At 39.4% G+C, this 27,083-nt stretch overlaps 1 protein-coding gene across 2 annotated transcripts in view; it reads left to right on the forward strand.

Moving 5' to 3' along the window:
• LOC120568940 (NLR family CARD domain-containing protein 3-like) overlaps nucleotides 1-27,083 on the forward strand; it is a 47,156-nt gene that overhangs the window by 7,918 nt on the left and 12,155 nt on the right. The window contains exons 8-9 of one of the 2 annotated variants that reach the window (XM_039816699.1): nucleotides 467-640; nucleotides 3,973-4,146. In XM_039816699.1, the coding sequence (XP_039672633.1) occupies nucleotides 467-640; nucleotides 3,973-4,146 (348 nt within the window). Of the gene's footprint in view, nucleotides 1-466; nucleotides 641-3,972; nucleotides 4,147-6,440; nucleotides 6,565-27,083 lie in introns of those variants that run through there. The other variant, XR_005640811.1, reaches the window with a different exon arrangement.

Raw genomic sequence — 27,083 nt, forward strand, 5'->3', positions numbered from 1 at the left:
GAGCTGGACCTGAGTAACAACGAGCTGCAGGATTCAGGAGTGAAGCAGCTGTTGGCTGGACTGAAGAGCCCATACTGCAGACTGGAAACTCTCAGGTTATTCTACCTTTATTAAAAAAAAGATCACTACCTAAGCTCTTTTTTCTTAATTTACCAATTATTAAATGGACTGGCTGAATATCCTTTTTAGGTTGAGTGGCTGTTACCTGTCAGAGAGAAGCTGTGAAGCTCTGTTCTCATTCCTCATCTCCCAGTCCTCTAGTCTGAGAGAGCTGGACCTGAGTAACAACGAGCTGCAGGTGTTTGACCTGAAGAAATACTCTGCTTCAGAGGAGGCTCTTCTGAGGCTGCTGCCAGTGGTCAAAGCCTCCAACAAAGCTCTGTACATGCACACACAACTATCCAGATTAAATGGAGTTTATATTAAATATACATTTTTTGTAATTGTATTGCTGATTCCTCTTCAGGCTGAGTGGCTGTAACCTGTCAGAGAGAAGCTGTGAAGCTCTGTCCTCAGTTCTCAGCTCCCAGTCCTCTAGTCTGAGAGAGCTGGACCTGAGTAACAACAACCTGCAGGATTCAGGAGTGAAGCAGCTGTCGGCTGGACTGAAGAGTCCACACTGCAGACTGGAAACTCTCAGGTTAGTGTTCAGTTATTCTGAGATGTTATTTTCTTTGTATGTTAATGATTTGGTGGACTGACTAAACAAGATTAAAAGAGTGAATGAGGTTTAGAAGTCCTTTAGTCTGAGAGAGCTGACTCAGGAGCTTGTCAACATTTTATGGTTCACAGCACATACACTTTACTTGGATATAAAGATAGGTCCAAATGTATTTGGACAATTACAACATTTTGTTATTTTGGCTCTGGACTTGAAATTAAACAATGATTGTGCTTACAGTGCATACTCTCAGCTTCAACATGAGAGTATTCACAGCTATGTTGAATGGAATATGCAGGAATTATGGTTGGACCCCATATTTAAGGGGACAAGTATTTGGACAAGAGGTTACATCTGTTTCTTTGTGTCTGCATGTATGAGTCAGGCAGAGGTGGAAATATTACTTGAATATTGTACTCAAGTAAAAGTACTGTTACTTTAAAGAAATTGTATTCAAGTTAAAATACATTCGTACAAATGTAATTAAATTCTAAGAAAAAAGTAGGTCAGTATAAATGTACTCTGAGTAAAGGTTACTGCATTAAATGTTTAAAAGGTGAACAACATATGATATACATTGTTTGTCTAATGTCCTAACTGACCAATTGGACTGCGTTAATCAACATGACCCCTACTGTTAACTATGTATAATTAAGTTGTACATATGACTGATTCTGTTTTATTAATGGAGCTGGGCACACATGAAGGAGACTCATTTCCACTCTGACAGTTAGTCATAAGTGAATGTAGAAATGCTCAGCTGTTTGCATCTGTTTGCACTGTTAATGAGAAGAACTACAAACAAGTGCAACTTCACTGACTGGCGAGGTTCTGCAACAGAGCAAAATAACAATCAGTCATTCTCACAGAATTACAAACAATGTTTTACTCTGAGGCTACTTGTCTTACCTTACATCTGATATATCCCTAGTTAAAACAACTATTGTTTATGTTATGTTTTGCTGATTCCTCTTCAGGCTTAGTGGCTGTAACCTGTCAGAGAGAAGTTGTGAAGCTCTGTCCTCAGTTCTCAGCTCCCAGTCCTCTAGTCTGAGAGAGCTGGACCTGAGTAACAACGAGCTGCCAGATTCAGGAATGAAGCAGCTATCGGCTGGACTGAAGAGTCCACACTGCAGACTGGAAACTCTCAGGTTAGTGTTCAGTTGTTCTGAGATGTTATTTTCTTTGTATGTTAATTATTTAATGGACTGACTAAACAAGATTAAAAGAATGAATGAGGTTTAAAAGTCTACTATTCTGAGAGAGCTGACTCAGGAGCTTGCCAACATTGTAATGGCTTGGTTCACAGCACAAAAACTTGACATGGATATAAAGTTAGGTCCAAATGTATTTGGACAATGACAACATTTTGTTATTTTGGCTCTGGATTTGAAATCAAACAATAATTATGTGCTTACAGTGCAGACTCAGCTTCAACTGTGTTGAATGGACTATGCAGGAATTATGGTTGGACCCCATATTTAAGGGGACAAGTATTTGGACAAGAGGCTGCATCTGTTTCTTTGTGTCTGCATGTACAGTACAGGCCAAAAGTTTGGACACACCTTCTCATTCAATGCGTTTCTTTTATTTTCATGACTATTTACATTGTAGATTCTCACTGAAGGCATCAAAACTATGAATGAACACATGTGGAATTATGTACTTAACAAAAAAGTGTGAAATAACTGAAACATGTCTTATATTCTAGTTTCTTCAAAGTAGCCACCCTTTGCTCCGATTACTGCTTTGCACACTCTTGGCATTCTCTTAATGAGCTTCAAGAGGTAGTCACCTGAAATGGTTTTCCAACAGTCTTGAAGGAGTTCCAAGAGATGCTTAGCACTTGTTGGCCCTTTTGCCTTCACTCTGCGGTCCAGCTCACCCCAAACCATCTCGATTGGGTTCAGGTCCAGGGACTGTGGAGGCCAGGTCATCTGGCGCAGCACTCCATCACTCTCCTTCTTGGTCAAATAGCCCTTACACAGCCTGGAGGTGTGTTTGGGGTCATTGTCCTGTTGAAAAATAAATGATGGTCCAACTAAACGCAAACCGGATGGGATGGCATGTCGCTGCAGGATGCTGTGATAGCCATGCTGGTATGCCTTCAATTTTGAATAAATCCCCAATAGTGTCACCAGAAAAGCACCCCCACACCATCACACCTCCTCCTCCACGCTTCACGTGGGAACCAGGCACGTAGAATCCATCCGTTCACCTTTTCTGCGTCGCCAAAGATCTCAAATTTGGACTCATCAGACCAAAGCACAGATTTCCACAGGTCTAATGTCCATTCCTTGTGTTTCTTGGCCGAAACAAATCTCTTCTGCTTGTTGCCTGTCCTTAGCAGTGATTTTTTAGCAGCTACTTGACCATGAAGGCCTGATTCGCGCAATCTCCTCTTAACAGTTGTTCTAGAGATGTGTCTGCTGCTAAAACTCTGTGTGGCATTCATCTGGTCTCTAATCTGAGCTGCTGTTAACTTGTGATTTCTGAGGCTGGTGACTCGGATGAACTTATCCTCAGCAGCAGAGTTGACTCTTGGTCTTCCTTTCCTGGGGCGGTCCTCATGTGAGCCAGTTTCGTTGTAGCGCTTGATGGTTTTTGCGACTGCACTTGGGGACACATTCAAAGTTTTTGCAATTTTCCGGACTGACTGACCTTCATTTGTTAAAGTAATGATGGCCACTCGTTTCTCTTTACTTAGCTGATTGGTTCTTGCCATAATATGAATTATAACAGTTGTCCAATAGGGCTGTCGGCTGTGTATCAACCTGACTTCTGCACAACACAACTGATGGTCCCAACCCCATTCATAAGGGAAAAAAATCCCACTAATTAACCCTGACAAGGCACAACTGTGAAGTGAAAACCATTTCAGGTGACTACCTCATGAAGCTCATTGAGAAAACACCAAGGGTTTGCAGCGCTATCAAAAAACATTAAATGTTCAAAAGGTGAACAACATCATCAACATGACACTGCAAGTTGTACGTATGGCTGATTCTGTTTCATTAATTGAGCTGGGCGCACATAAAGGAGACTCATTTCCACTCTGACAGTTAGTCATAAGTCAATGTAGAAATGCTCAGCTGTTTGCATCTGTCTGCACTGTCAATGAGAAGAACGACAAACAAGTGCAACTTCACTGACTGGCGAGGTTCTGCAACAGAGCAAAAAATTCATTCTCACAGAATCATAAACAATGTTTCACTCTGAGGTTACGTCTCTCACCTTAAATCTGATGTCTCCCTTATTAAAACAATCATAGTTTGTAATTGTTTTCTTATGTTTTGCTGATTCCTCTGCAGGTTGAGTGGATGTAACCTGTCAGAGAGAAACTGTGAAGCTCTGTCCTCAGTTCTCAGCTCCCAGTCCTCTAGTATGAGAGAGCTGGACCTGAGTAACAACGAGCTACAGGATTCAGGAGTGAAGCAGCTGTCGGCTGGACTGAAGAGTCCACACTGCAGACTGGTAACTCTCAGGTAAGTGTTCAGTTATTCTGAGATGTTATTTTCTTTGTATGTTAATTATTTAGTGGAGGGGCGGCTGTGGCTCAGTGGTAGAGAGATCGCCTGCCAATTGGAAGGTTGGTGGTTCGATCCCTGGCCCTGCAGTTCCATGCCGAAGTGTCCTTGGGCAAGACACTGAACCCCGAGTTGCCCCTGATGCTGCGCCATCGGAGTGTAAATGTGTGTGAATGTTTACCTGATAAGCAGGTGGCACCTTGTACGGCAGCCTCGGCCACAGTGTATGAATGTGTGTGAATGGTGAATGGGTTCCAGTACTATGTTAAAGCGCTTTGAGTAGTCGTTAAGACTAGAAAAGCGCTATATAAAAACAGTCCATTATATTACAAGTGGACTGATTAAACAATATTAAAAGAGTGAATGAGGTTTAGAAGTCCTCTATTCTGAGAGAGCTGACTCAGGAGCTTGTTAACATTGTAATGTCTTGTTTCGCAGCACTTAAACTTGATTTGGATATAGAGTTAGGTCCAAATGTATTTGGACAATGACAACATTTTGTTATTTTGGCTCTGGATTTGAAATCAAACAATGATTACGTGCTTACAGTGCAGAATCTCAGCTTCAACATGAGAGTATTCACAGCTATGTTGATTGGACTATGTAGGAATTATGGTTGTACCCCATATCTAGTCTAACTAGATATGTCTAACCCTGATGTCTGAGTTGATTTACCCTGAGACTGGAAACTGAGTTTTCGGTTTCAGAACAGCTGATATGAGTTGGTTCAATCAACTCAGAGTAGGTTCACGCGTGTGCACCACCACTATAAAAAGGCAGCATGAATGGAGCCATGATTCTACGATTCACCATGGTAACAACCACAAACAAACGGGTCGGCGGAAATACTCATGCGCACATACAGCGAGTAAAAAAACAACAACACAGCGGCTGCTGCAAAAGAGAGAGAATTTGCGTGGGAGAAAATTGCTGCTAGAGTAAATGCGTACATTCCAATATAGTGTATATCATATTTAATCATAAGTATAGCCTAATATTACTGGTGAAATGGTGTTGAACCTATAATCTATTTCATTTAGGTGCAACACTGCAGACGAAAAAGTACTACGCTTACTAATCCCATTCTGAGGCTGCAGCACCATCATTAACAGAATTATAATCCATATATTTCAAAGGGTTTACATCATTCACCTGCAATACTGTGGAAGTCCTTTTAAAAACGTTTAAAACACGTTTCAGAGTGAGTCACACTCTTCTGACGGTGCTTTGCTACAGTGGCTTTATTAATATGCTCCGCCTCACCAATGTTGTAAAATGCCGTTTGCAAAAAAAAAACATAATGCGACACAAATAATCTGCTGGGATGTAAGAGCATAGATGGGTGACGTTAATGATATGAGGACGGATAAGGTTATGTAGCCTAGGCTACATAATTGATCGACTGGGAAGAAAATCAATACCGCTCAAATAGGAAGTTATCTAAAAATGTAAATGTCAGGTTTCAATATCAACTCCCGACATATAACACCCTGCGAAGTAAAGCAGCTTCTTCATCAACGGGATCATCAACAAAAGGAAATGCCATGTTTTGAGAAATAAAACATTTTATAGTCTGCCTTACATGGTTAATAAACCAACATCATTTTTTTTAATTCATGCCGATAACAAACCGTGCTAAAATGTGCCTGATACAGACTGAATGAATGAATGAGGAAATGAAAGAGCGCTGTGTCAGAGGGAGGAGACTGAGAGAAACTCAAGGTTTCTTGAAGAAAACCTGCTCCCGACCAGGTTAGGTTCACAGGCTCGGTTACCATAGTAACTGACTCTGAGGTTAAGGTACCTCTCTTTCTGAAACAGAAAACCCAGAGTTTCCCTCATCTCAGGGTTAACAAACTCAAAGATTTCACTAAACCTGCTTTCTGAAATAGGGCCCTGATGTCTCATTATTAAAACAACCATTGTTTGTAATTGTTTTATTATGTTTTACTGATTCCTCTTCAGGCTGAGGGGCTGTAACCTGTCAGAGAGAAGCTGTGAAGTGCTGTCCTCATTCCTCATCTCCCAGTCCTCTAGTCTGAGAGAGCTGGACCTGAGTAACAACAACCTGCAGGTGTTTGACCTGAAGAAATACTCTGCTTCAGAGGAGGCTCTTCTTAGGCTGCTGCCAGTGGTCAAAGCCTTCAACAAAGCTCTGTACATGCATACACAAATATCCAGATAAAATGTAGTTTATATTCATTCAGAAAAAATTACTTTTGTTTGTAATTGTATTGCTGATTCCTCTGCAGGTTGAGTGGCTGTAAGCTGTCAGAGAGAAGCTGTGAAGCTCTGTCCTCAGTTCTCAGCTCCCAGTCTTCTAGTCTGAGAGAGCTGGACCTGAGTAACAACGAGCTGCAGAATTCAGGAGTGAAGCAGTTGTCGGCTGGACTGAAGAGTCCACACTGCAGACTGGAAACTCTCAGGTCAGTATTCAGTTATTCTGAGATGTTATTTCCTTTGTATGTTAACTATTTAGTGGTCTGACTAATGAAGCGTTATTTCTATTATTGTAGACATGATTATAGAATATTAACAGTTAAAGTTATACAGTATCTCACAAAAGTGAGTACACCCTTCACATTTTAGTAAATATTTCATTATATCTTTTAATTGAATACTGAAGAAATTACCCTTTGCTACAATGTAAAGTATTACGTGTACAGCTTGTATAACAGTGTAAATGTGCTGTCCCCTCAAAATAACTCAACACAGCCATTAATGTCTAAACCGCTGGCAACAAAAGTGAGTCCACCCCTATGTTAAATTTGCATAGAGGCAGGCAGAGTTTTATTTTTCAAGGCCAGTTATTTCATGGATCCAGGATACTATGCATCCTGATAAAATAGCCCCACATCATCACGTACCCTTCACCATACCTAGAGATTGGCATGGGGTACTTTCCATAAAATCATCTCTCAATGCAAATCAAACCAGCTATTAGGCTAACCGACATAAAACCATGCCAATCTCTAGGTATGGTGAAGGGTATGTAATGATGTGGGGCTATTTTAATTCCAAAGGCCAAGTGAACTTTATCAGGATGCATAGTATCCTGGATCCATGAAATAACTGGCCTTTAAAAATAAAATTCTGCCTGCCCCTATTGGAATTTAACAGAGGGGTGTACTCACTTTTGTTGCCAGTGGTTTAGACATTAATGGCTGTGTGTTATTTTGAGGGGAAAGCACATTTACACTGTTATACAAGCTGTACACTTAATACTTTACATTGTAGCAAAGTGTAATTTCTTCAGTGTTGTCCCATTAAAAGATATACTGAAATATTTACTAAAATGTGAGGGGTGTACTCACTTTTGTGAGATACTGTATTTGTGCACGTTGCAAAAGAAGCTGTGTGCAGTCATTGAGGAAGTGGTTCAAGGCTAATTCCCCTGACGCACAGACAGTTAAGCTGAAGTCATAAAATCAGTTTAGGCCTTAATGACTTAAGGGTGCAGATAAGGAAGAACACAGAAAAGGTCATTAAAGTTGCACAACAGATGAGGAAGTTTGCACCATAGCGTCGCGACTGTGCATTTGTGTTTGTGAAGATATTTAAGATACATATTTAAGGCAGACCTGCCAACCTTGAAGAAATTGTATGAGTACAACCCCCTCCGGGCCCCCCGCGCGCACCAATCATCCGACAGCGCACCGCCAATGTACGCTCCACCGTTGCCCACCCACCAGTGAGAAACCTATGTCATACCTAACACCATAATACATAATATACACATAATATACTTTCACCAATTAAGATTTATTAGTTACTCCATAACCATATACAAGTAGACCATAAATGTTGTACAATTACTGCAATCACTCCCAACATTGAATTGAAAACAAACTGTTGTACAGGAGGCATAGCCCATGGAAACTTCTTCCACCTAAAAATACACAGTTTGGCTCATCACTAACTTCTAGATTACAATAAATTATTATTACTGTGTAGAGGAGTGAGCTAATAAATAGGACTAAGTATTTCAGTGTTAAAGATGAGAGTCAGACCAGGTTAACACATAGCCTTCTTCTGATTACTGAAGGGAAATTAAGTAGTCTAAGTAATGATTTACTCATAAAGCAACTTTAATAGGCCTAAAGCAACTACTAAAACAGCACAAGATTGAAGACTGGCAGAGACAGAATTATAGACTAATAAATAACATGGGTCAGATATTTCCAGATAGGCTTTTAAAAGGTTGACATGGGTGACATTGCATTATGTCAGTTGCCATCACATTGGTCTAGCAAATAGCCCTATTGGATGCTATGCATCATTAACTGAGCTTGTCACACAGCTGGACTCCCTGCTATGACGTCAAGGTCATTTTTAAGGTTCATAAAATCAATTAGGCTAAAAAATAGCCTAACTGTTACCTTTATCTTACATTAATCAGCACCTGGCCTTTCTAAAACCTTTTAGTTTTCTAGCCATTCCACCACTTTTCTAACTGCCCCCAACTGATGGGAAGGATGGCAGGTGTGATAGGCTAGCCTATTGACACCAATGTTGGGCAAGTTAATTCCAAAATGTAATACATTATTGATTACTACACACTAAAAACTCCTGGGTTATTTCTTCAACCCAGTTTCTGGGTTATTTGTGTTGGGTTATTATTATGGGTTATTTTTTCAGAGAGTAACCATTTTTCCGGGTTATAGGGCTAATACATTATATATATAAAATTTATTTTTTGTTGGAGGGATGTATTTTATGGAGTTATTATATTATCAAGTCAACATAGTTTATAATATGAACAATCACACTTGTGTGTTGTGTACATTATGATAAAACAGTATCACCAGTATTTGTAGGAGAAATAAAGTGACATACCCTCTAAACATGGATATATTAACTAAGAAATAGAAGAAATAAGTTCATATATTAAACCCTTGCCCCTATAACATACACATCAGTCTGCGATAAATTCAGAAGAAGAGGAAGAAGAACACTCCTTCCCTCTCTACCCCCGTAGAAGAAGAACGCCCCCTGCCTGCAGTTGTTCTGGAATCTATTCCAGAACAACTGCAGGTCTCTCACAGGAGAGAGGGGTGGGACCCCGCCCCTCCTCTGAGAGACCTTGGGTTCCGGAAGTAGATTTCCCATTAATTTCTCCCAATGACATCTGGAAAAATCTGTACATAAAGAATTTTAGACCATGCCTTAGGCTAACCAGACGGAACGTGACTCATAAGCATACAACGTATGTACATATCGTCATTTCAGAGTGAAGGAACTACTCATCCCATAAACCACCGCACACTAGATGAGTAACCATACCATACCATAACAGAGGAGTTTGATGCATCAGATGAGGATGCAGAGGTTTAGTCGCGTATTTCATGGCTGTAAAAAAAAACAATGTCCATCTGTATGTCTTTGCCAAATGCAAACCAGTACAATAAATTATTGGGGAGGGTCATCCCTTTTTTTCCCATATCATTTTGGAGGGTCATCCAAAATGTATTGCTGCTGAAGGGAGGGTCAGGTCTATTTTGACTAAAGATCCCAAAACTCTCTAGTGGCCCCTTAAATAAATAACGAACAGTCCCTAAAACAAGTTTTATTTTTCGACCAACTAATTTCTGCGTTATTTCAACCCAGAAAATGGGGTTGTTCTTTTGACCCAGAAGTTGTGTTATGTTAACTACAATGTTGGGTTATTTTAACCAAACATTTGGGTCAGGTATTTAATCCAGAAGTTGGGTTATATTAACTACACTGTTTGGTTATTTTAACCCAAAATTTAGGGCCAAGTATTTAACCCAGAAGTTGGGTCAAAAAGAGTAACCCAATTTTCTGGGTTGAAATAACCCAGAAATAAGTTGGTCCCTTTTTAACCCAGGAGTTGGGTAAAAATAACCTATAATGGGTTATTTTTGACCCAGGAGTTTTTAGTGTTTAGTTTTTTTGTTTTTTTATTGATTTTCCAATAAAACAAACCGTAACCAAATAACAAACATTATATCACCAAAAGGAAAATAGGTTACAAAAACCTTCCAAATATGTTGATCAAAGCTGTAGTTAGAATAAAACAAAACAGAACAAAAATATGTCACACTCAGAACATTAATACATGTACCCTCTTATTTCTTAAGGAAATCAATTAAAGGTGCCCACATCTCTTCAAATAGCTGTGCTTTACCCCTTGTAAAGTACGTTACTTCTCTAAAGTAACACACATTGCCATCTCCTTGATCCAAGAGTGTGCAGAAGATATTTCAGTCTCTTTCTAACTCAAAGCAACCATCCTCCTGACCTGCAGAAGGCAAAAATCGATAAGAGTCCTCTGATTGTTATTGATAGAAAGATGATCTGGGTATATACCCAAAATACAAAGTTTTGCAATGCATGGTATTTGAGTTTTTGTAATGTTACTTAGGCACCGACAACCATTTTCCAAAAATTTACCAATTTAGGGCACTCCCATACACAGTGAATTAAAGTTCCCTTCTCAATTAAACATTTCACACGTGTCTGGAATGTCCGGGGACCATTTGTTAAGCATTTCAGGGGTTATGTATGTCCTCATCAACCATTTATGTTGCAATAGCTTCATTCTTGTATTAATCGTTTGTATTTGAGCTTTTAAGCATGCCTTGGACCACTCAGTTTCCTCGATATCCTCTTTAATATCCAAACTCCAAGCCTTCATTCTATCTTTACTGGATTCCTTATCATATGAGATCAATGACTACGTTTACATGCAGCCAATAACCCATTCAAAACCGGAATATTAGCAATAACCCGGTCGCGCACAGCCATGTAAACACCGGCAACAACCCGAATATGCTCATATTCCGGTTTTTAAAAACCCGAATATGCTACCTGGGTTACCCCTTTTCTAACCCGAAATTTTGGTCATGTAAACGCATATCGGCATATCCCCATCAAAAGGAACATTGATTTGTGTTCTGCGCATGTTCTATTCGCAAGGAATCTTGGTCTTTTGAGTAGAGGAACTTCTTGTATGCGCCAGAAAACATAGTTATAATAATAATTATATACTATAATATAGTTATATATATGCCAATGCAGAAAACCTGCGCACAGTATACCGGAAGTAAACAAGAAGTAGAGGTAAACATGGCGAGACGCAGCACAGCACCACACTTTTGGAGCGAGGAGGAAACCAATTTCTTTATTAGTGTGGTGAAAACCATGAATATAATGTCTTTTGTTGACGGCAGAAAGTACCGAGATAGTGAGATTTATAAGAAGGTGACCGAAAAGTTATTGCGTCTTAAGGTTGTACGTATCTACGTCCAGACGCTAACCGTGTGTCGCCGTTTACGTCGGGATATTGCCAATTGATTACAAATTCCATGTAGGAGTAACTCTCTCTGCTCACGCATGTAAACGGGTTATTCCGAATGTTTCAGAAACCCGAATAGTGACCTTAACCCGACCATAACCCGAAAATTGACAGCTTGTAAACGTAGTCAGTGTAGCCTATAATATAGAGATTTGGCATTTCCCATGTCCATGCTTAATCATAATATTCTCCAGACAGGACTAAAAAATTTTATTGAGGAATTGAATATTTCCGACTCAGATCATTAAATGTTAACAAAATGCCTTTGTCATATAAATCTCCAATTTTTTGCACACCTCTACCAGCCCAAATCTTAAAACCACCGTCTGCCCTGCCCGGAGTAAACTGTGCATTACTCCAAATAGGAGAGAACTGAGAAATAGGAGGTGTATCACCAATATGTTTGTGAGCTAAAAACCATATATCAATAGTATTCTTTAGGAAAGGGTTTGTTTTTTTAAGGTCTTTGGGTCTGATGAATATAAGTATAATCTTAATGGTAGCTTAGATATTGTTTGTTCAATAGAAACCCAGGCTGGAGGAGAACGTGTGAGGAAGTAAAACATAGTGCATCGAAGCTGAGCGGCCCAGTAGTACCACTGTAAGCTTGGCATCTGTAGACCACCCCTGTCATATGGAAGATACAATAGTCTAAGCCTAAGTCTAGATTTTCTATTGTTCCAGATAAACCTACAAAGAATCTTGTTAATTTCCTTAAAACAATGATTTGTCAGTGGCAGTGGGAGTGACTGAAACAGGTATAAAAATTTCGGCAGAATTACCATCTTAATCAAATTAATTTGGCCAATTAGTGTTATGGGCATTGTTGTCCATTTTTTCAATTGATTCACGTACTTCACCCATTAGCGGATCATTATTTGCTTTAACAATTTTATTAATTTGGGGGGTAATCTTAACTCCAAGATATGTAAATCCTTCTCTTGCATAAAAAAACAGCGTTCTTATGACTGGGTTACTCCTTTCCTCCTTGTTTAGGAAGAGTATGGAAGATTTTGTGTCATTAATATTATATCCCGAAAATTTACCAAACCTATTAATTCATTGTAATATTGCTGGTATGCTAGTTGATAATTTGGACAAGTATCACATCATCTGCGTATAGCGATATTCTATGTTCTTGGTCTCCAATAGTAATTCCTGACAGATTTGCTTCATTTCGAATAGATATGGCTTGCGGTTCAATGGCCAGAACAAACAATAATGGGGACAGAGGGCACTGACGGGTTGATCTTTCTAGGGTTATTTGGCTTGATAAATTATTATTAGTCCTTACACGTGCCACAGGGCCAGTGTATAGTAACTGTATCCATTTTAAAAACTTTCCCCCAATTCCATATCTCAGCAATACATTGAACAAATATGGCCACTCTATTCTATCAAATGCCTGTCTTGCATCTAAAGACAATAGTGCATTGTCTCTGGCATTATTATTACAGTGAATTATATTAAGGACTCGTCTAATGTTATGAAAGCCCTGACGGCTCCTTACAAATCCATTCTGATCATTATGCACTAAAAAAGGGACGTATGGGTCTAGTCTTTTAGCAAGAACTTTACATAATATTTTTGTGTCCACTCCCATGAGACTAATTGGCCTGTATGATGAGCAATCAGTTGATGCTTTACCAGGTTTTAAAATAAGAGTTATTGTAGCAAGTCTTAAAGTTGGAGGTAGGATACCAATATCAAATGATTCATTAAACATATTCAAAAGCGGAATTAACAACTGCTTCTGAAACGTTTGGTAAAATTCTATAGGCAAGCCTTCAGGCCCAGGAGCTTTACCTGAATTTACGCTTTTTATGGCTTGCAATAATTCTTGTTCAGTTATATCATTATCCAATTCCTTCCTGACCTCCTCAGTGAGTACTTGAAATTGAAGATGGTCAAGAAAAGCATCTCGATCAACAAAGTCAGCAGGAGATTCTGATCTATACAATGATTGATAAAAGTCTTTGAATGCATTATTAATATCTTGTGGATCATTCGTGATCCCACCTGACTGTGTGGTTATGCCAGTAATGGCTCTTTCAGATTCTGTTTTGTTAATTCTCCATGCTAACAATTTACCGGCCTTTTCCCCCTGATCATAAAAAGCTTGGTTTAACCACAATAGACTTTTTACTGCCTTATCAATTGTGAGCTTGTTGTATTGCGCTCTTAGAACTAGTAATTGTTTTTGTTTGCCATAATCCTCATGTTTATTTATGTCTATTTCTAGTGATTTTATTTGTTTCTCCAATTTAACCATTTCTGATTTTTGTTCCTTGCTTCTAGTGCTTGTGAAATTGATAAAAAGTCCCCACCTATTATGTTTAGGCCGTGTAAAGACGATAAAGTTAAAAAGAAATTTTCAAAAAATGTAGGTTTGTCTTCATTAGGTCCGTAGATGCTAGCCAGATTTAATGCAATAGAAAGTATATTACCCTGAGCAATAACAAACCTTCCTTGAGGGTCTTGAACAATATTAGTAAGTTGAAAAGGAATTGTCTTATGAATAAGAATTAGAACGCCTCGAGCATAATTATTATACATTGCGTGTACAACTTGACCAGGCCATCTTCGTCGTACATGTTTAATTTCAGAAATTGTGAGATGGACTTCTGAAGAAAAATTATTTTAGAGTGCAAGTTTTTAAGCCATTTCATAACCTGTTTCAATTTAGTTAACTTATTGAGTCCCCGGACATTCCAACTTGTAAATCTCAATTCAGACCATTTAGAATTTTCCATAATGCTTTAAGAACATAATAAATATCCATAATGAGTGTGACATAAAAATTAAAACAAGTTTAAAAAATAAAAAATAAAACATATATATATATATATATATATATATGTGTGTATACATACACACACATACACATATATATAGATACACACACACACATATATATAAAGTACAAATATTATGTAAAAAATAAAGAAAATTAAAAAAATATATATATATATATTGCACCTTTTTGTCCTCAAGTCCAGTACGGTTATCTACATTCCGTGGCCGTATTTAAATTACAAACCTAGTTCGATAGGAAATCCTCAGCTTCTTCAGGTGTGGAGAAAAGAATTATTTTCCCCTCATGAAGAATCCTCATCTTTCAAGGATGTAATTGAAATCCCCTAAAAGATCCAGCCTCAATGAACTTTTTCTTCAGTGCGTTGAATGGACTCCGTTTCTTCATGGTTTCCGCTGAGAATTCTTGTGCAAAGAAGATCTTGTGGTTCTCGTGGGTGATAACACGGTTTTTGGCTGTTTGAAGCACAAACTCCTGATCTTGAAATAGTGAAAAACGAATGATTACCGCTCTGCTCTGACCCGGCCTCGGTTTCGCCAAAGTGCGTTGTGCCCTTTCCAAGACGAAGGTTCTGGAGGTATCAAGAGCCAGCCAGATCGGTAGCATGTGTTGAATGAACTCCACCATGGGTCGAGTTTTTTCCGCTGACTCTGGTAGTCCCACAAGCCTCAAATTCTTGCATCTCCCACGATTCTCCAAGTCCTCCGTCTTTGACTCCAAATAAGCAATGCGTTTTACAGCATCAGTCAGCTGCAGTTTAACTCTTTCTATGCCATCTTCAGCAGTCCCTATCCGGTCCTCAGCCTCTGTTAGCCGCTTATCATTAGCAATGATATCCGCTTTTAGATCAGCAAAACTTCTCTGCACGGCAGCAACAGAGCCATTCATCTCAGTTATACTTTTCTCCACATTGTCAAGCTTATTCCCAAAGTTATCCACAGCACTTATCTTTGTGTTAATCGAAGAAACAGTGGTACGTAGAGACTGCAGCTCACTTAGCACCACGGCCAGGTCTGCCTGTTGTGCATTGGCTATGTTGTTAGCAGCATCAGCGGCCAACACATTCGTGGTAGTTTTTCTGCTTCTTTGTGAGCCGCGTGGTTTTGGTCCACCCCCACAGTCTTCAATAGTCGATTGTTTAGACATCGTGCTGACCCGGTTTTAAGCCTGAATAAGTTGTATTTTCAAGATTTTTGCAAAGTTGCGGGGAGCACTCCAACTAAGCTGCCATCTCGGTCCGTGGCCCCACAGCGCCCCTTTTAGTGTTTAGTTACTGTCAGTTGAGAATAATTAGTTATATTACAATATTACTGTTTCTGAATTGTAATGCGTTACACTACTTTTGCGTTACTTTTGAGTTACTTTCAACAAAATAAAAGCGGAAGTATTATTGGCAGGTAGATTGTGAATTTCACCACGGGATCAACAAAGTCTCATCTTTATCCACTTTAATACATTATAATTTATTCATATTATTTTGTATTATTAATCTGACGCTGCAAAGTAACTAAAGCTATAAAATAAATAGTTAAGTAAAACGTACAATAGCCTACTTGACTCTGAATTGTGGTGGACTAGAAGTAGCCTAATAAATAAGAGAAAATTAAAAATACTCAATTAAAAGCATCTTACAATTGAATCGAAGTAGCCGACGGTAGGCTATAGTTACTTTCCCCTGCTGATAAATTGTAATACTATTACGTGTAGCAAACTAAACATTAATTCCCAACATGTTATCTGTCGGTTGCTCGGTCACATTGTTGTCGGCACTGACAGGACACAGATGTGGTTAGTTACCGTCTGGCTCTGGGTCTGACCACAGGGAACAGTGACGGGACAGCTTGCTTCAACGCAGCGTAAAAAAAATCTGTCTCTGCAGTCAACTCAACCACCGAATTGTAATGTGTTACTCCCATCACTGATTGACACTATGAAAGTTTTTTTCTTATCATCCATTTATTTTTAATATCATTATGTTTCGGGGGGTGGGGAGTATTTGAGTGTGGGACTGTGTTTGTTACCTGTTGCCCCTTGGTGACTGATTTCAATGTCTGTCTTGCACATGGTGCAGAACGCGTGAAGAGGTAGCCTTGACATGTGGAGGCAAGGCCATCTCTCCCAATAAGAAATCATTGTGGTTTCCCAACCTTACTTTGAGGCGGTTCAGCCATGGCATGCAAGCCTACAATTATCCGGCCAGCCTGGCTTGCTTGATGGACTGAATTGTATTGAACGCGCAAAGCATTTGGCTAGGAGGGGCAGGTGGCTGGAGGGTTAAAATGCAGTGCTCTGATTGTCCGAAAGCTTTTCACTCCACTTACACGCTGTGGCTCAGCAGCAGAATCAACGTCATAGATGTAGATTGCATAGAAACTGAAACCGGCGACAAAATGCGTACCTAGAGAGCAGTGAATCGTACAAGCGTACTTAAGGGTCAAAATGCGTGCCAAGTACAAAAAATGCGTACATGTTGGTAGTTCTGTTAAGGTCAGTAGAGTAAACGTTACTGCATTAAATGTTTAAAAGGTGAAGAACATCATCAACATGACACCTTAAGTTATACGTATGGCTGATTCTGTTTCATTAATGGAGCTGGGCGCACATAAAGGAAACTCATTTCCACTCTGACAGTCATAAGTGAATGTAGAAATGCTCAGTTGTTTGAATCTGTTTGCACTGTCAATGAGAAGAACGACAAACAAGTGCAACTTCCCTAACTGGCGAGGTTCTGCAACAGAGCAAAATTACAATCAGTCATTCTCACAGAATCACAAACAATGTTTTACTCTGAGGTTATGTCTCTCACCTTAAATCTGATATCTCCCTTATTAAAACAACCATTTTTTGTAATTGTTTTCTTATGTTTTGCTGATTCCTCTTCAGACTGAGCGGCTGTAACCTGTCAGAGAGAAGCTGTGAAGCTCTGTCATCAGTTCTCAGCTCCCAGTCCTCTAGTCTGAGAGAGCTGGACCTGAGTAACAACGGGCTGCAGGATTCAGGAGTGAAGCAGCTGTCGGCTGGACTGAAGAGTCCACACTGCAGACTGGAAAATCTCAGGTCATTCTACCTATTATTAAAAAAAGTTTACCACGTAAGCTTTTTTTCTTAATTTGTCAATTATTAAATGGACTGGGTGAATATCCTTTTTAGGTTGAGTGGCTGTAACCTGTCAGAGAGAAGCTGTGAAGCTCTGTTCTCATTCCTCATCTCCCAGTCCTCTAGTTTGAGAGAGCTGGACCTGAGTAACAATGAGCTGCAGGTGTTTGACCTGAAGAAATACTCTGCTTCAGAGGAGGCTCTTCTGAGGCTGCTGACAGTGGTCAAAGCCTCCAACAACGCTCTGTACGTGCACACACAACTATCCTGATTAAATGGATTTCACCTTCATTCAGAAAATGAACATTGTTTGTAAATGTATTGCTGATTCCCCTTCAGGCTGAGTGGCTGTAACCTGTCAGAGAGAAGCTGTGAAGCTCTGTCCTCAGTTCTCAGCTCCCAGTCCTCTAGTCTGAGAGAGCTGGACCTGAGTAACAACGAGCTACAGGATTCAGGAGTGAAGCAGCTGTTGCCTGGACTGAAGAGTCCACACTGCAGACTGGGAACTCTCAGGTTAGTGTTCAGTTATTCTGAAATATTATTTTCTTTGTATGTTAATTATTCAGTGGACTGACTAAACAATATTAAAAGAATGAATGAGGTTTAGAAGTCCTCTAGTGTGAGAAAGCTGACTCAGGAGCTTGTCAACATTGTAATGTCTAGGTTCACAGCACATAAACTTGACTTGGATATACAGTTAGGTCCAAATGTATTTGGACAATGACAACATTTTGATATTTTGGCTCTGGATTTGAAATCAAACAATGATTATGTGCTTACAGTACATACTCCCAGCTTCAACATGAGATTATTCACAAGTATGTTGAATGGACTATGCAGGAATTATGGTTGGACCCCATATTTAAGGGGACAAGTATTTGGACAAGAGGCTGCATCTGTTTCTTTGTGTCTGCATGTATGAGTCAGGCAGAGGTGGAAAGAGTACTAGAATATTGTACTCAAGTAAAATTAATGTTACTTTAAAGACATTGTACTCATTTAAAAATACATTTGTACAAATGTACTTAAATTCAAGTAAAAAGTAGGTCAGTAGAGTAAACGTTACTGCATTAATGTTTAAAAGGTGAACAACATCATCAACATGACCCCTTAAGTTGTACGTCTGGCTGATTCTGTATTATTACTGGAGCTGGGTGCACATAAAGGAGACTCATATCCTCTTTGACAGTTAGTCATAAGTGAATGTAGAAATGCTCACTTGTTTGCATCTATTTGCTAGCCTGACGTGGTCATACTCAGATTCTAGTCAGAATGTGAGTCTGAAACCGCTCCATTGGGCTGTGATTATGGGGCGTGTTCCAACCGAACCAGGAAAAAAAATGCCTCTGCATTCATTGGATAGACCTCCAACCAATCAGAGCAACAGAACTCAACTCAACCTGTAAAAAAACCAAACCCGGATATCGTCTCCATAGCAACCACTCTTTGCACAATGCATTCGTACTAACTTCCGACTTTTAGACTTTTTTGAAGCTGGATATATCATTTGTTTCATGTGGATAACGTTAATGATAGTGACATGCTCGCTACAGTCGCATTTCTAGAGATGAATCGGCGAAAACACGTTTATTTCTCTGATTCACGGCTTTGTTCTAGCGCCGGCGGTCCCTCTCTTCAGTCTCTCTCTATGTCTCTCCACCATATAACACTCTCTCTCTTCAGTCTCTCTCTAGCTCTCTCCACTATATAACGCTCTCTCTCTCTCTTCAGTCTCTCTCTCTATCTCTCTCCACCATATAACGCTCTCTCTCTCTTCAGTCTCTCTCTATGTCTCTCCACCATATAACGCTCTCTCTCTCCAGTCTCTCTCTATCTCTCTCCACCATATAACGCTCTCTCTCTCTCTTCAGTCTCTCTCTATCTCTCTCCACCATAAGGCATGCTCTCTCCGTCTCTCTCTCTACTCCAGCCATATAACAACGCTACTGTGCTTTCGGCAGTTGTTGAGGCTCCTCCGCTGAGGATTTTAAAATGAATGGCTGTCAATATCTTCTGTAACAGACGCGATGGTGGAATCTACACATCTCAACAAATCCAAACCACGCGTTCTTTGGTGGCGTGACGGTTGATTCTGTTACTGTTGATCATCTGTCCGACAAATGATTGGTTCGAACAGATCCTTTTCGGACAGCAATAATGCTTTCAACGGGAGCTCTGACGCCAAACTTCTCGGCCTATTGGGCTTTTGGGCTAAGTTCGGCTGGCATCCAGGCTATCTATTTGCAGTATCAATGAGAAGAACGACAAACAAGTGCATCTTCACTGACTGGCAAGGTTCTGCATCATAGCAAAAATAATCAGTCATTCTCACAGAATCACAAATAATATTTTACTCTGAGGTTACGTCTCTCACCTTAAATCTGATATCTCCCTTATTAAAACAACTATTGTTTGTAATTGTTTTTCATGTATCTCTTATTCCTCTTCAGGCTGAGTGGCTGTGACCTGTCAGAGAGAAGCTGTGAAGCTCTGTCCTCAGTTCTCAGCTCCCAGTCCTCTAGTCTGAGAGAGCTGGACCTGAGTAACAACGAGCTGCAGGATTCAGGAGTGAAGCAGCTGTTAGCTGGACTGAAGAGTCCACACTGCAGACTGGACACTCTCAGGTTATTCTGCCTTTTATTAAAAAAAGATTACTACCTAAGCTCTTTTTTTTAATTCATCAATTATTAAATGGACTGGCTGAATATCATTTTTAGGTTGAGTTTCTGTAACCTGTCAGAGAGAAGCTGTGAAGCTCTGTCCTCATTCCTCATCTCCCAGTCCTCTAGTCTGAGAGAGCTGGACCTGAGTAACAACAACCTGCAGGTGTTTGACCTGGAGAAATACTCTGCTTCAGAGGAGGCTCTTCTTAGGCTGCTGCCAGTGGTCAAAGCCTTCAAGAAAGCTCTGTAGGTGCACACACAACTATACAGATAAAATGGAGTTCATCTTCATTCTGAAAAAATAACTTTTGTTTGTAATTGTATTGCTGATTCCTCTTCAGGCTGAGTGGCTGTAACCTGTCAGAGAGAAGCTGTGAAACTCTGTCCTCAGTTCTCAGCTCCCAGTCTTCTAGTCTGAGAGAGCTGGATCTGAGTAACAACGAGCTACAGGATTCAGGAGTGAAGCAGCTGTTGCCTGGACTGAAGAGTCCACACTGCAGACTGGAAACTCTCAGGTTAGTGTTCATTTATTCTGAGATGCTATTGTCTTTGTATGTTAATTATTTAGTGGACTGACTAAACAAGATTAAAAGAGTGAATGAGGTTTAGAAGTCCTCTATTCTGAGAGAGCTGACTCAGGAGCTTGTCAATATTGTAATGTCTTGGTTCACAGCACATAAACTTGACTTGGATATACAGTTAGGTCCAAATGTATTTGGACAAAGACAACATTTTGTTATTTTGGCTCTGGACTTGAAATCAAACAATGATTATGTACTTACAGTGCTGACTCTCAGCTTCAACTGTGTTGAATGGACTATGCAGGAATTATGGTTGGAACCCATATTTAAGGGGACAAGTATTTGGACAAGAGGCTGCATCTGTTTATTTGTGTCTGCATGTATGAGTCAGGCAGAGGTGGAAAGAGTACTAGAATATTGTACTCAAGTAAAAGTACTGTTACTTTAAAGACATTATACTCTAGTAAAAATACATTTGTACAAATTTACTTAAATTCAAGTAAAAAGTAGGTCAATATAAATGTACTCTGAGTAAACGTTACTGTGTTACATTTTTAAAAGGTGAACAACATCATCAACATGACCTCTTAAGTTGTACGTATGGCTGATTCTGTATTATTAATGGAGCTGGGCGCACATAAAGGAGACTCATATCCTCTTTGACAGTTAGTCATAAGTGAATGTAGAAATGCTCACCTGTTTGCATCTGTTTGCATTATCAATGAGAAGAAAAACAAACAAGTGCAACTTCACTGACTGGTGAGGTTCTGCATCATAGCAAAATAATCAGTCATTCTCATAGAATCACAAAAATGTTTTACTCTGAGGTTACGTCTCTCACCTTGAATCTGATATCTCCCTTATTAAAACAACTATTGTTTGTAATTGTTTTTCATGTATCTCGTATTCCTCTTCAGGCTGAGTGGCTGTGACCTGTCAGAGAGAAGCTGTGAAGCTCTGTCCTCAGTTCTCAGCTCCCTGTCCTCTAGTCTGAGAGAGCTGGACCTGAGTAACAACAACCTGCAGGATTCAGGAGTGAAGCAGATGTTAGCTGGACTGAAGAGTCCAACATGCAGACTGGGAACTCTCAGGTTATTCTGCCTTTTATTAAAAAAAGATTACTACCTAAGCTCGTTTTTTCTTTATTTATCAATTATTTAATGGACTGGCTGAATATCCTTTTTAGGTTGAGTGGCTGTAAGCTGTTAGAGAGAAGCTGTGAAGCGCTGTCCTCATTCCTGATCTCCCAGTCCTCTAGTCTGAGAGAGCTGGACCTGAGTAACAACAACCTGCAGGTGTTTGACCTGAAGAAATACTCTGCTTCAGAGGAAGCTCTTCTTAGTCTGTTGCCAGTGGTCAAAGCCTTCAACAAAGCTCTGTACGTGCACACACAACTATCCAGATTAAATGGAGTTCATCTTCATTCTGAAAAAATAACTTTTGTTTGTAATTGTATTGCTGATTCCTCTTTAGGCTGAGTGGCTGTAACCTGTCAGAGAGAAGCTGTGAAGCTCTGTCCTCAGTTCTCAGCTCCCAGTCCTCTAGTCTGAGAGAGCTGGATCTGAGTAACAATGAGCTGCAGGATTCAGGAGTGAAGCAGCTGTTGCCTGGACTGAAGAGTCCACACTGCAGACTGGAAACTCTCAGGTTAGTGTTCAGTTATTCTGAGATGCTATTGTCTTTGTATGTTAAGTAGTAGTTTAGTTTACTGACTAAACAAGATTAAAAGAGTGAATGAGGTTTAGAAGTCATCTAGTCGGAGAGAGCTGACTCAGGAGCTTGTCAACATTGTAATGTCTTGGTTCACAGCACATAAACTTGACTTGGATATAGAGTTAGGTCCAAATGTATTTGGACACTGACAACATTTTGTTATTTTGGCTCTGGACTTGAAATCATACAATGATTATGTGCTTACAGTGCTGACTCTCAGCTTCAACTGTGTTGAATGGAGTATGCAGGAATTATGGTTGGACCCCATATTTAAGGGGACAAGTACTTGAACAAGAGGCTGCATCTGTTTCTTTGTGTCTGCATGTATGAGTCAGGCAGAGGTGGAAAGAGTACTAGAATATTGTACTCAAGTAATAGTCCTGTTATTTTAAAGAAATGTTCCTTAAGTAAAAATAAATTTACACAAATTTAGTTAAATTCAAAGTAAAAAGTAAGGTATAAATGTACTCTGAGTAAACGTTACTTCGTTAAATTTTTTGAAAGGTGAACAGCATCATCAACATGACCCCTTTAAGTTGTATGTATGGCTGATTCTGTTTTATTAATGGAGCTGGGTGCACATAAAGGAGACTCATTTCCACTCTCACAGTCATAAGTGAATGTAGAAATGCTCACCTGTTTGCATCTGTTTGCACTGTCAATGAGAAGAACGACAAACAAGTGCCACTTCACTGAATGGTGAGGTTCTACAACAGAGCAAAATATCAGTCATTCTCACAGAATCACAAACAATGTTTTACTTTGAGGTTACGTCTTTCACCCATAAGGACCCAATGTGACACACGTGTCACGCACTCTTTAAAAGTTCGGAAAGTTGAATCAGACCATGCCCCTGTCATTCTTGATATTTGTTTTTCTTATAACTACCCATCGCAGCCTGTGTGGAGACTGAACCCAACTTTAATTTCAGATGCAACCTTTTGCCAATTCATATCTAGTGCGATTGACAACTTTCTACTAATGAATAAAACAGACTCTATATCACCATCATTACTATGGGAGACATTCAAGGTTGTAATAAGGGGAGAAATAATATCGTACTCTGCCTCACGTAATAAAGCAAAGAAACAAACACAGGAGAAACTTATTGAATCTATACAGAAAATGTATCATCAATATGCTATGGCCCCAACACCAGAACTACATAGAGAAAAACTGAGCCTTAAGACAAGATATGATCTATTATCGACAGAAAAAACAGAGCGTGATTTGGTTTTTGCCCGTGCTAGGTTTTATGAACACGGAGAAAAGGCAGGTCGTCTTCTCGCCCAACAGTTAAAAATTAAATCAGCATCCCAGCTTATTCCCAAGATTAGGAAAACATGTCAAGAAATTACAGTAGATCCTCAAGAAATTAATTCTACTTTTCAAAAATTCTATTCGGATTTGTATACTTCCGAATTTCCACATGATGAAACTCTTATGTCAACATTCCTGGCTAATGTAAACTTACACTCAGTTAAACAAGATCAAAAGAGTAATCTGGATAAACCTTTACAACTTCAAGAGATAAAAGACTCAATCAAAGCCATGCAGAGCGGTAAAGCCCCGGGACCAGACGGATTTCCCGTTGAGTTTTATAAAACATTCTCTTCAAAACTGTCTCCACTACTGCTCAGTATGTTCAATAATTCTCTTGAAGAGTCGACATTGCCATCAAGTCTTACACAGGCCCATATCACAGTTCTCCTGAAGCCGGATAAAGATCCTCTGGATTGTAGTTCCTATAGACCGATTTCCTTATTAAATGTGGATGTAAAAATTGTATCTAAAGTATTGGCCTCTAGAATAGAGCATATTATTCCAGATGTTATCTCACAAGACCAGACGGGCTTCATCATGTTGTGCATTCCTCTGCGTCAGAGAGTAGTCCTGAAGTGATTATTTCTCTGGACGCAGAGAAAGCATTTGATAGAGTTGAGTGGAACTATCTATTTGCTGTGTTAGACAAATTTGGATTTGGCTCAAAATTCACTTCCTGGATTCGCCTGCTTTATCATTAACCAAAGGCAGCTGTAGTCACAAATAAAATATGCTCACAATACTTCTCTCTGTCTAGAGGTACACGGCAAGGGTGTCCCCTTAGCCCTTTGCTATTTATTTTGGCTATAGAGCCACTATCATCAGTACTCAGATTCTCACAGTCTATTAGTGGTATTAAAAGAATGAACGTCGAGTATAAAGTTTCTTTATATGCTGACGATCTATTATTATATGTAACTAACCCGCTGTCGTGTGTCTCTCAGATTGTGAAGATATTTAAAGACTACGGGTCCTTCTCAGGTTATAAACTAAACTTTTCTAAAAGTATATGCTTCCCTATAAACCATATGGCGGATCAGATTATGGATACAGACTTGCCCTTTGCATATCAAAATCAGGATTTAAATACTTAGGAATTAATATCACTTGTTCATACACTGGTCTGTTTAAAGCAAATTACAGTCCCATACTTAAAAAACTTGAATCTGACTTCCAACGATGGAGTGTTATATATTTGTCTCTAGCTGGTAAAATCAATTGTGTTAAAATGAATGTGCTACCCAGATTATTGTATTTGTTTCAGAGTCTTCAAATTTTCCTGCCAAAGTCCTTTTTTCAGTCAACTAATAGGTTGCTGTCCTCCTTTATTTGGGGCGGAAAAAAACCAAGAATACGTAGAGAGCTTCTTGAGAGACCAAAAAATTTGTTAAATTATTATAGGGCAGCAAATTTACAAAAAGTCGTTTATTGGTTTCAGTCTCCAGATACAGACTGGTGTGCAGCGGAAGCTAAATCATGCAAGTCAATATGGAGGACTAAAAATGACAGAAGGAAAAATAAATAAATAAAAGTAGAAATAAATAAATAAATGCAGAAATATAGTGAAAATAAATACATTTTGGTAACATAAATGGCTATTTCTGTATTTTTACATGTATTTATTTATTTATTTATGAATTTCTATATGTATTTATTTATGTATTTATACATTTATTTATATATTTATTTATATATTTATGTATTTATTTATTTATACATTAATTTATTTATGTATTTATGTATTTATGTATTTCCACATTTATACATTTATTTATTTCTGTATTTCCACATTTCTACATTTATTTATTTATGTATTTCCACATTTCCACATTTATTTTTCCCTGCGCCTGTATGCTAATTGAGTGGGGGGTGCCAACATCAGTCTGAAGAAGGATTGGTTAGCTGGGGGCCGTGTCGCTAACCAGACAGAAGCAAACGATCCATCTATCCATCTCTGGACGCAGGCTACCTATGACTGCTGCAGCTAGTGTGTAATATGGTGTAATGAGTCGGGCGGTGCTTAAAGAGCAATGTGCAGGTTGAATTCATAACTGAATTAATAGTAATTTATTGTGTTTGTGCTGGTTGCACAAAGTCCAGTCTGTCAGGAAATCGTGTACATCATTTTCCTTGTAGGAAAAGCAAGGTTTTTTGTTTTTGGGTGCGTTTTGTGCAAGTGAAGTGAGCAGACTTCACTGCCTCGTCTGTCACCACACAATCGGTCGTTTGTGGTGCTCATTTCACTCCGGAGAGTTATAGACCTGTAGATTTGTTGGAGTCTCGGATGGGATTTTGGAGTAAGGACAATGTGAGGCTGATTACCGATGCTGTTCCCTCGGTGCACTCAATGGAATCAAGTCCACCACCATCAAAGGTTTCACCTGAATCTGGCGCGGGCATGACTGGAGGACCAAGTGCTAGCACTTGCAGAAATTCCTGCACCGAAAAAGAGCTCTTAGCAGAGTAAGTCTTACTTTTAATTCTTGTAACTCTTAATTTGGCTGATTTCGTAATGTTTTAGTCTAATAATTTCAGAATAAAGAAGTGATTTGAGCGTGTATGTATTGGGCAATCCACCATCTAACTAGTAACATACATGTTAACTTGGCTATTGCATTAGCAAACATTTGGTAGCTGATGATTAGTAGCTGATGAGGAGTAGCTAAAATTGCGTCTGAAATCTTTCCCTCATCTGGAATAAAAATGCGCTGATTGCAAAATCCTAGCATCAGGGCTTCAGTATACAGAGAGAGGGAGGGAGAGACTGAGCTTTAGAACAGGTTTTCGTAATTGTCTGCCTTGACATCAATGCAGTTTGCATTAAGCTAGCTATGAGCTGTTTGCAGCTAGCTAGCCCAAACACCCCAGTTTTCCCCGCATTTTATTAAGCTATCTATGAGTTGTTGGCAGGCAGCTAGCTAGCACAAACACCCCCGTTTCCCCCAGATTTTATTAAGCTAGCTATGAGCTGTTGGCAGGCAGCTAGCTAGCCCAAAACTCCAGTTTCCCCTGCATTTCAATTCAGACCGTTCTCCCGCACAATTTTGTATCCCAGTAGGCTACTCTCTGGTAATTTAGAAAGTCCAAATTGATATATTAATCAATATGCTGAAATCTCCTAGATTTTGCCACTAGAGGTTTTGACACGTCAGAGCTGCTTTGGTTTTATTTCTCTTTTTTTATTATTATTTCTGATCCAGTTGGTAACTAAGCTTGTATCCTATTTTTGTGAATGATTTTGAACTGCCGTGTTTTTCAGATTTTGGCAGAGAGTGCAGCCAGTAATGAAGGGATAGGTGCACCTAGCACTGTAGATTTTGAAGAGACAGAGGGCTTCTCTCTACAGGATCCTGGACCATAGTGCTTCATCGTGGGTCACAGTGCAACATCAGATGTCTGCAATGCTCATCAGGTAGTGTAACTTGTATCTATCATTAGCTGTATAT

The sequence above is a fragment of the Perca fluviatilis genome, chromosome 11 (assembly GCF_010015445.1).
Source record: "Perca fluviatilis chromosome 11, GENO_Pfluv_1.0, whole genome shotgun sequence".
Taxonomy (NCBI): domain Eukaryota; kingdom Metazoa; phylum Chordata; class Actinopteri; order Perciformes; family Percidae; genus Perca; species Perca fluviatilis.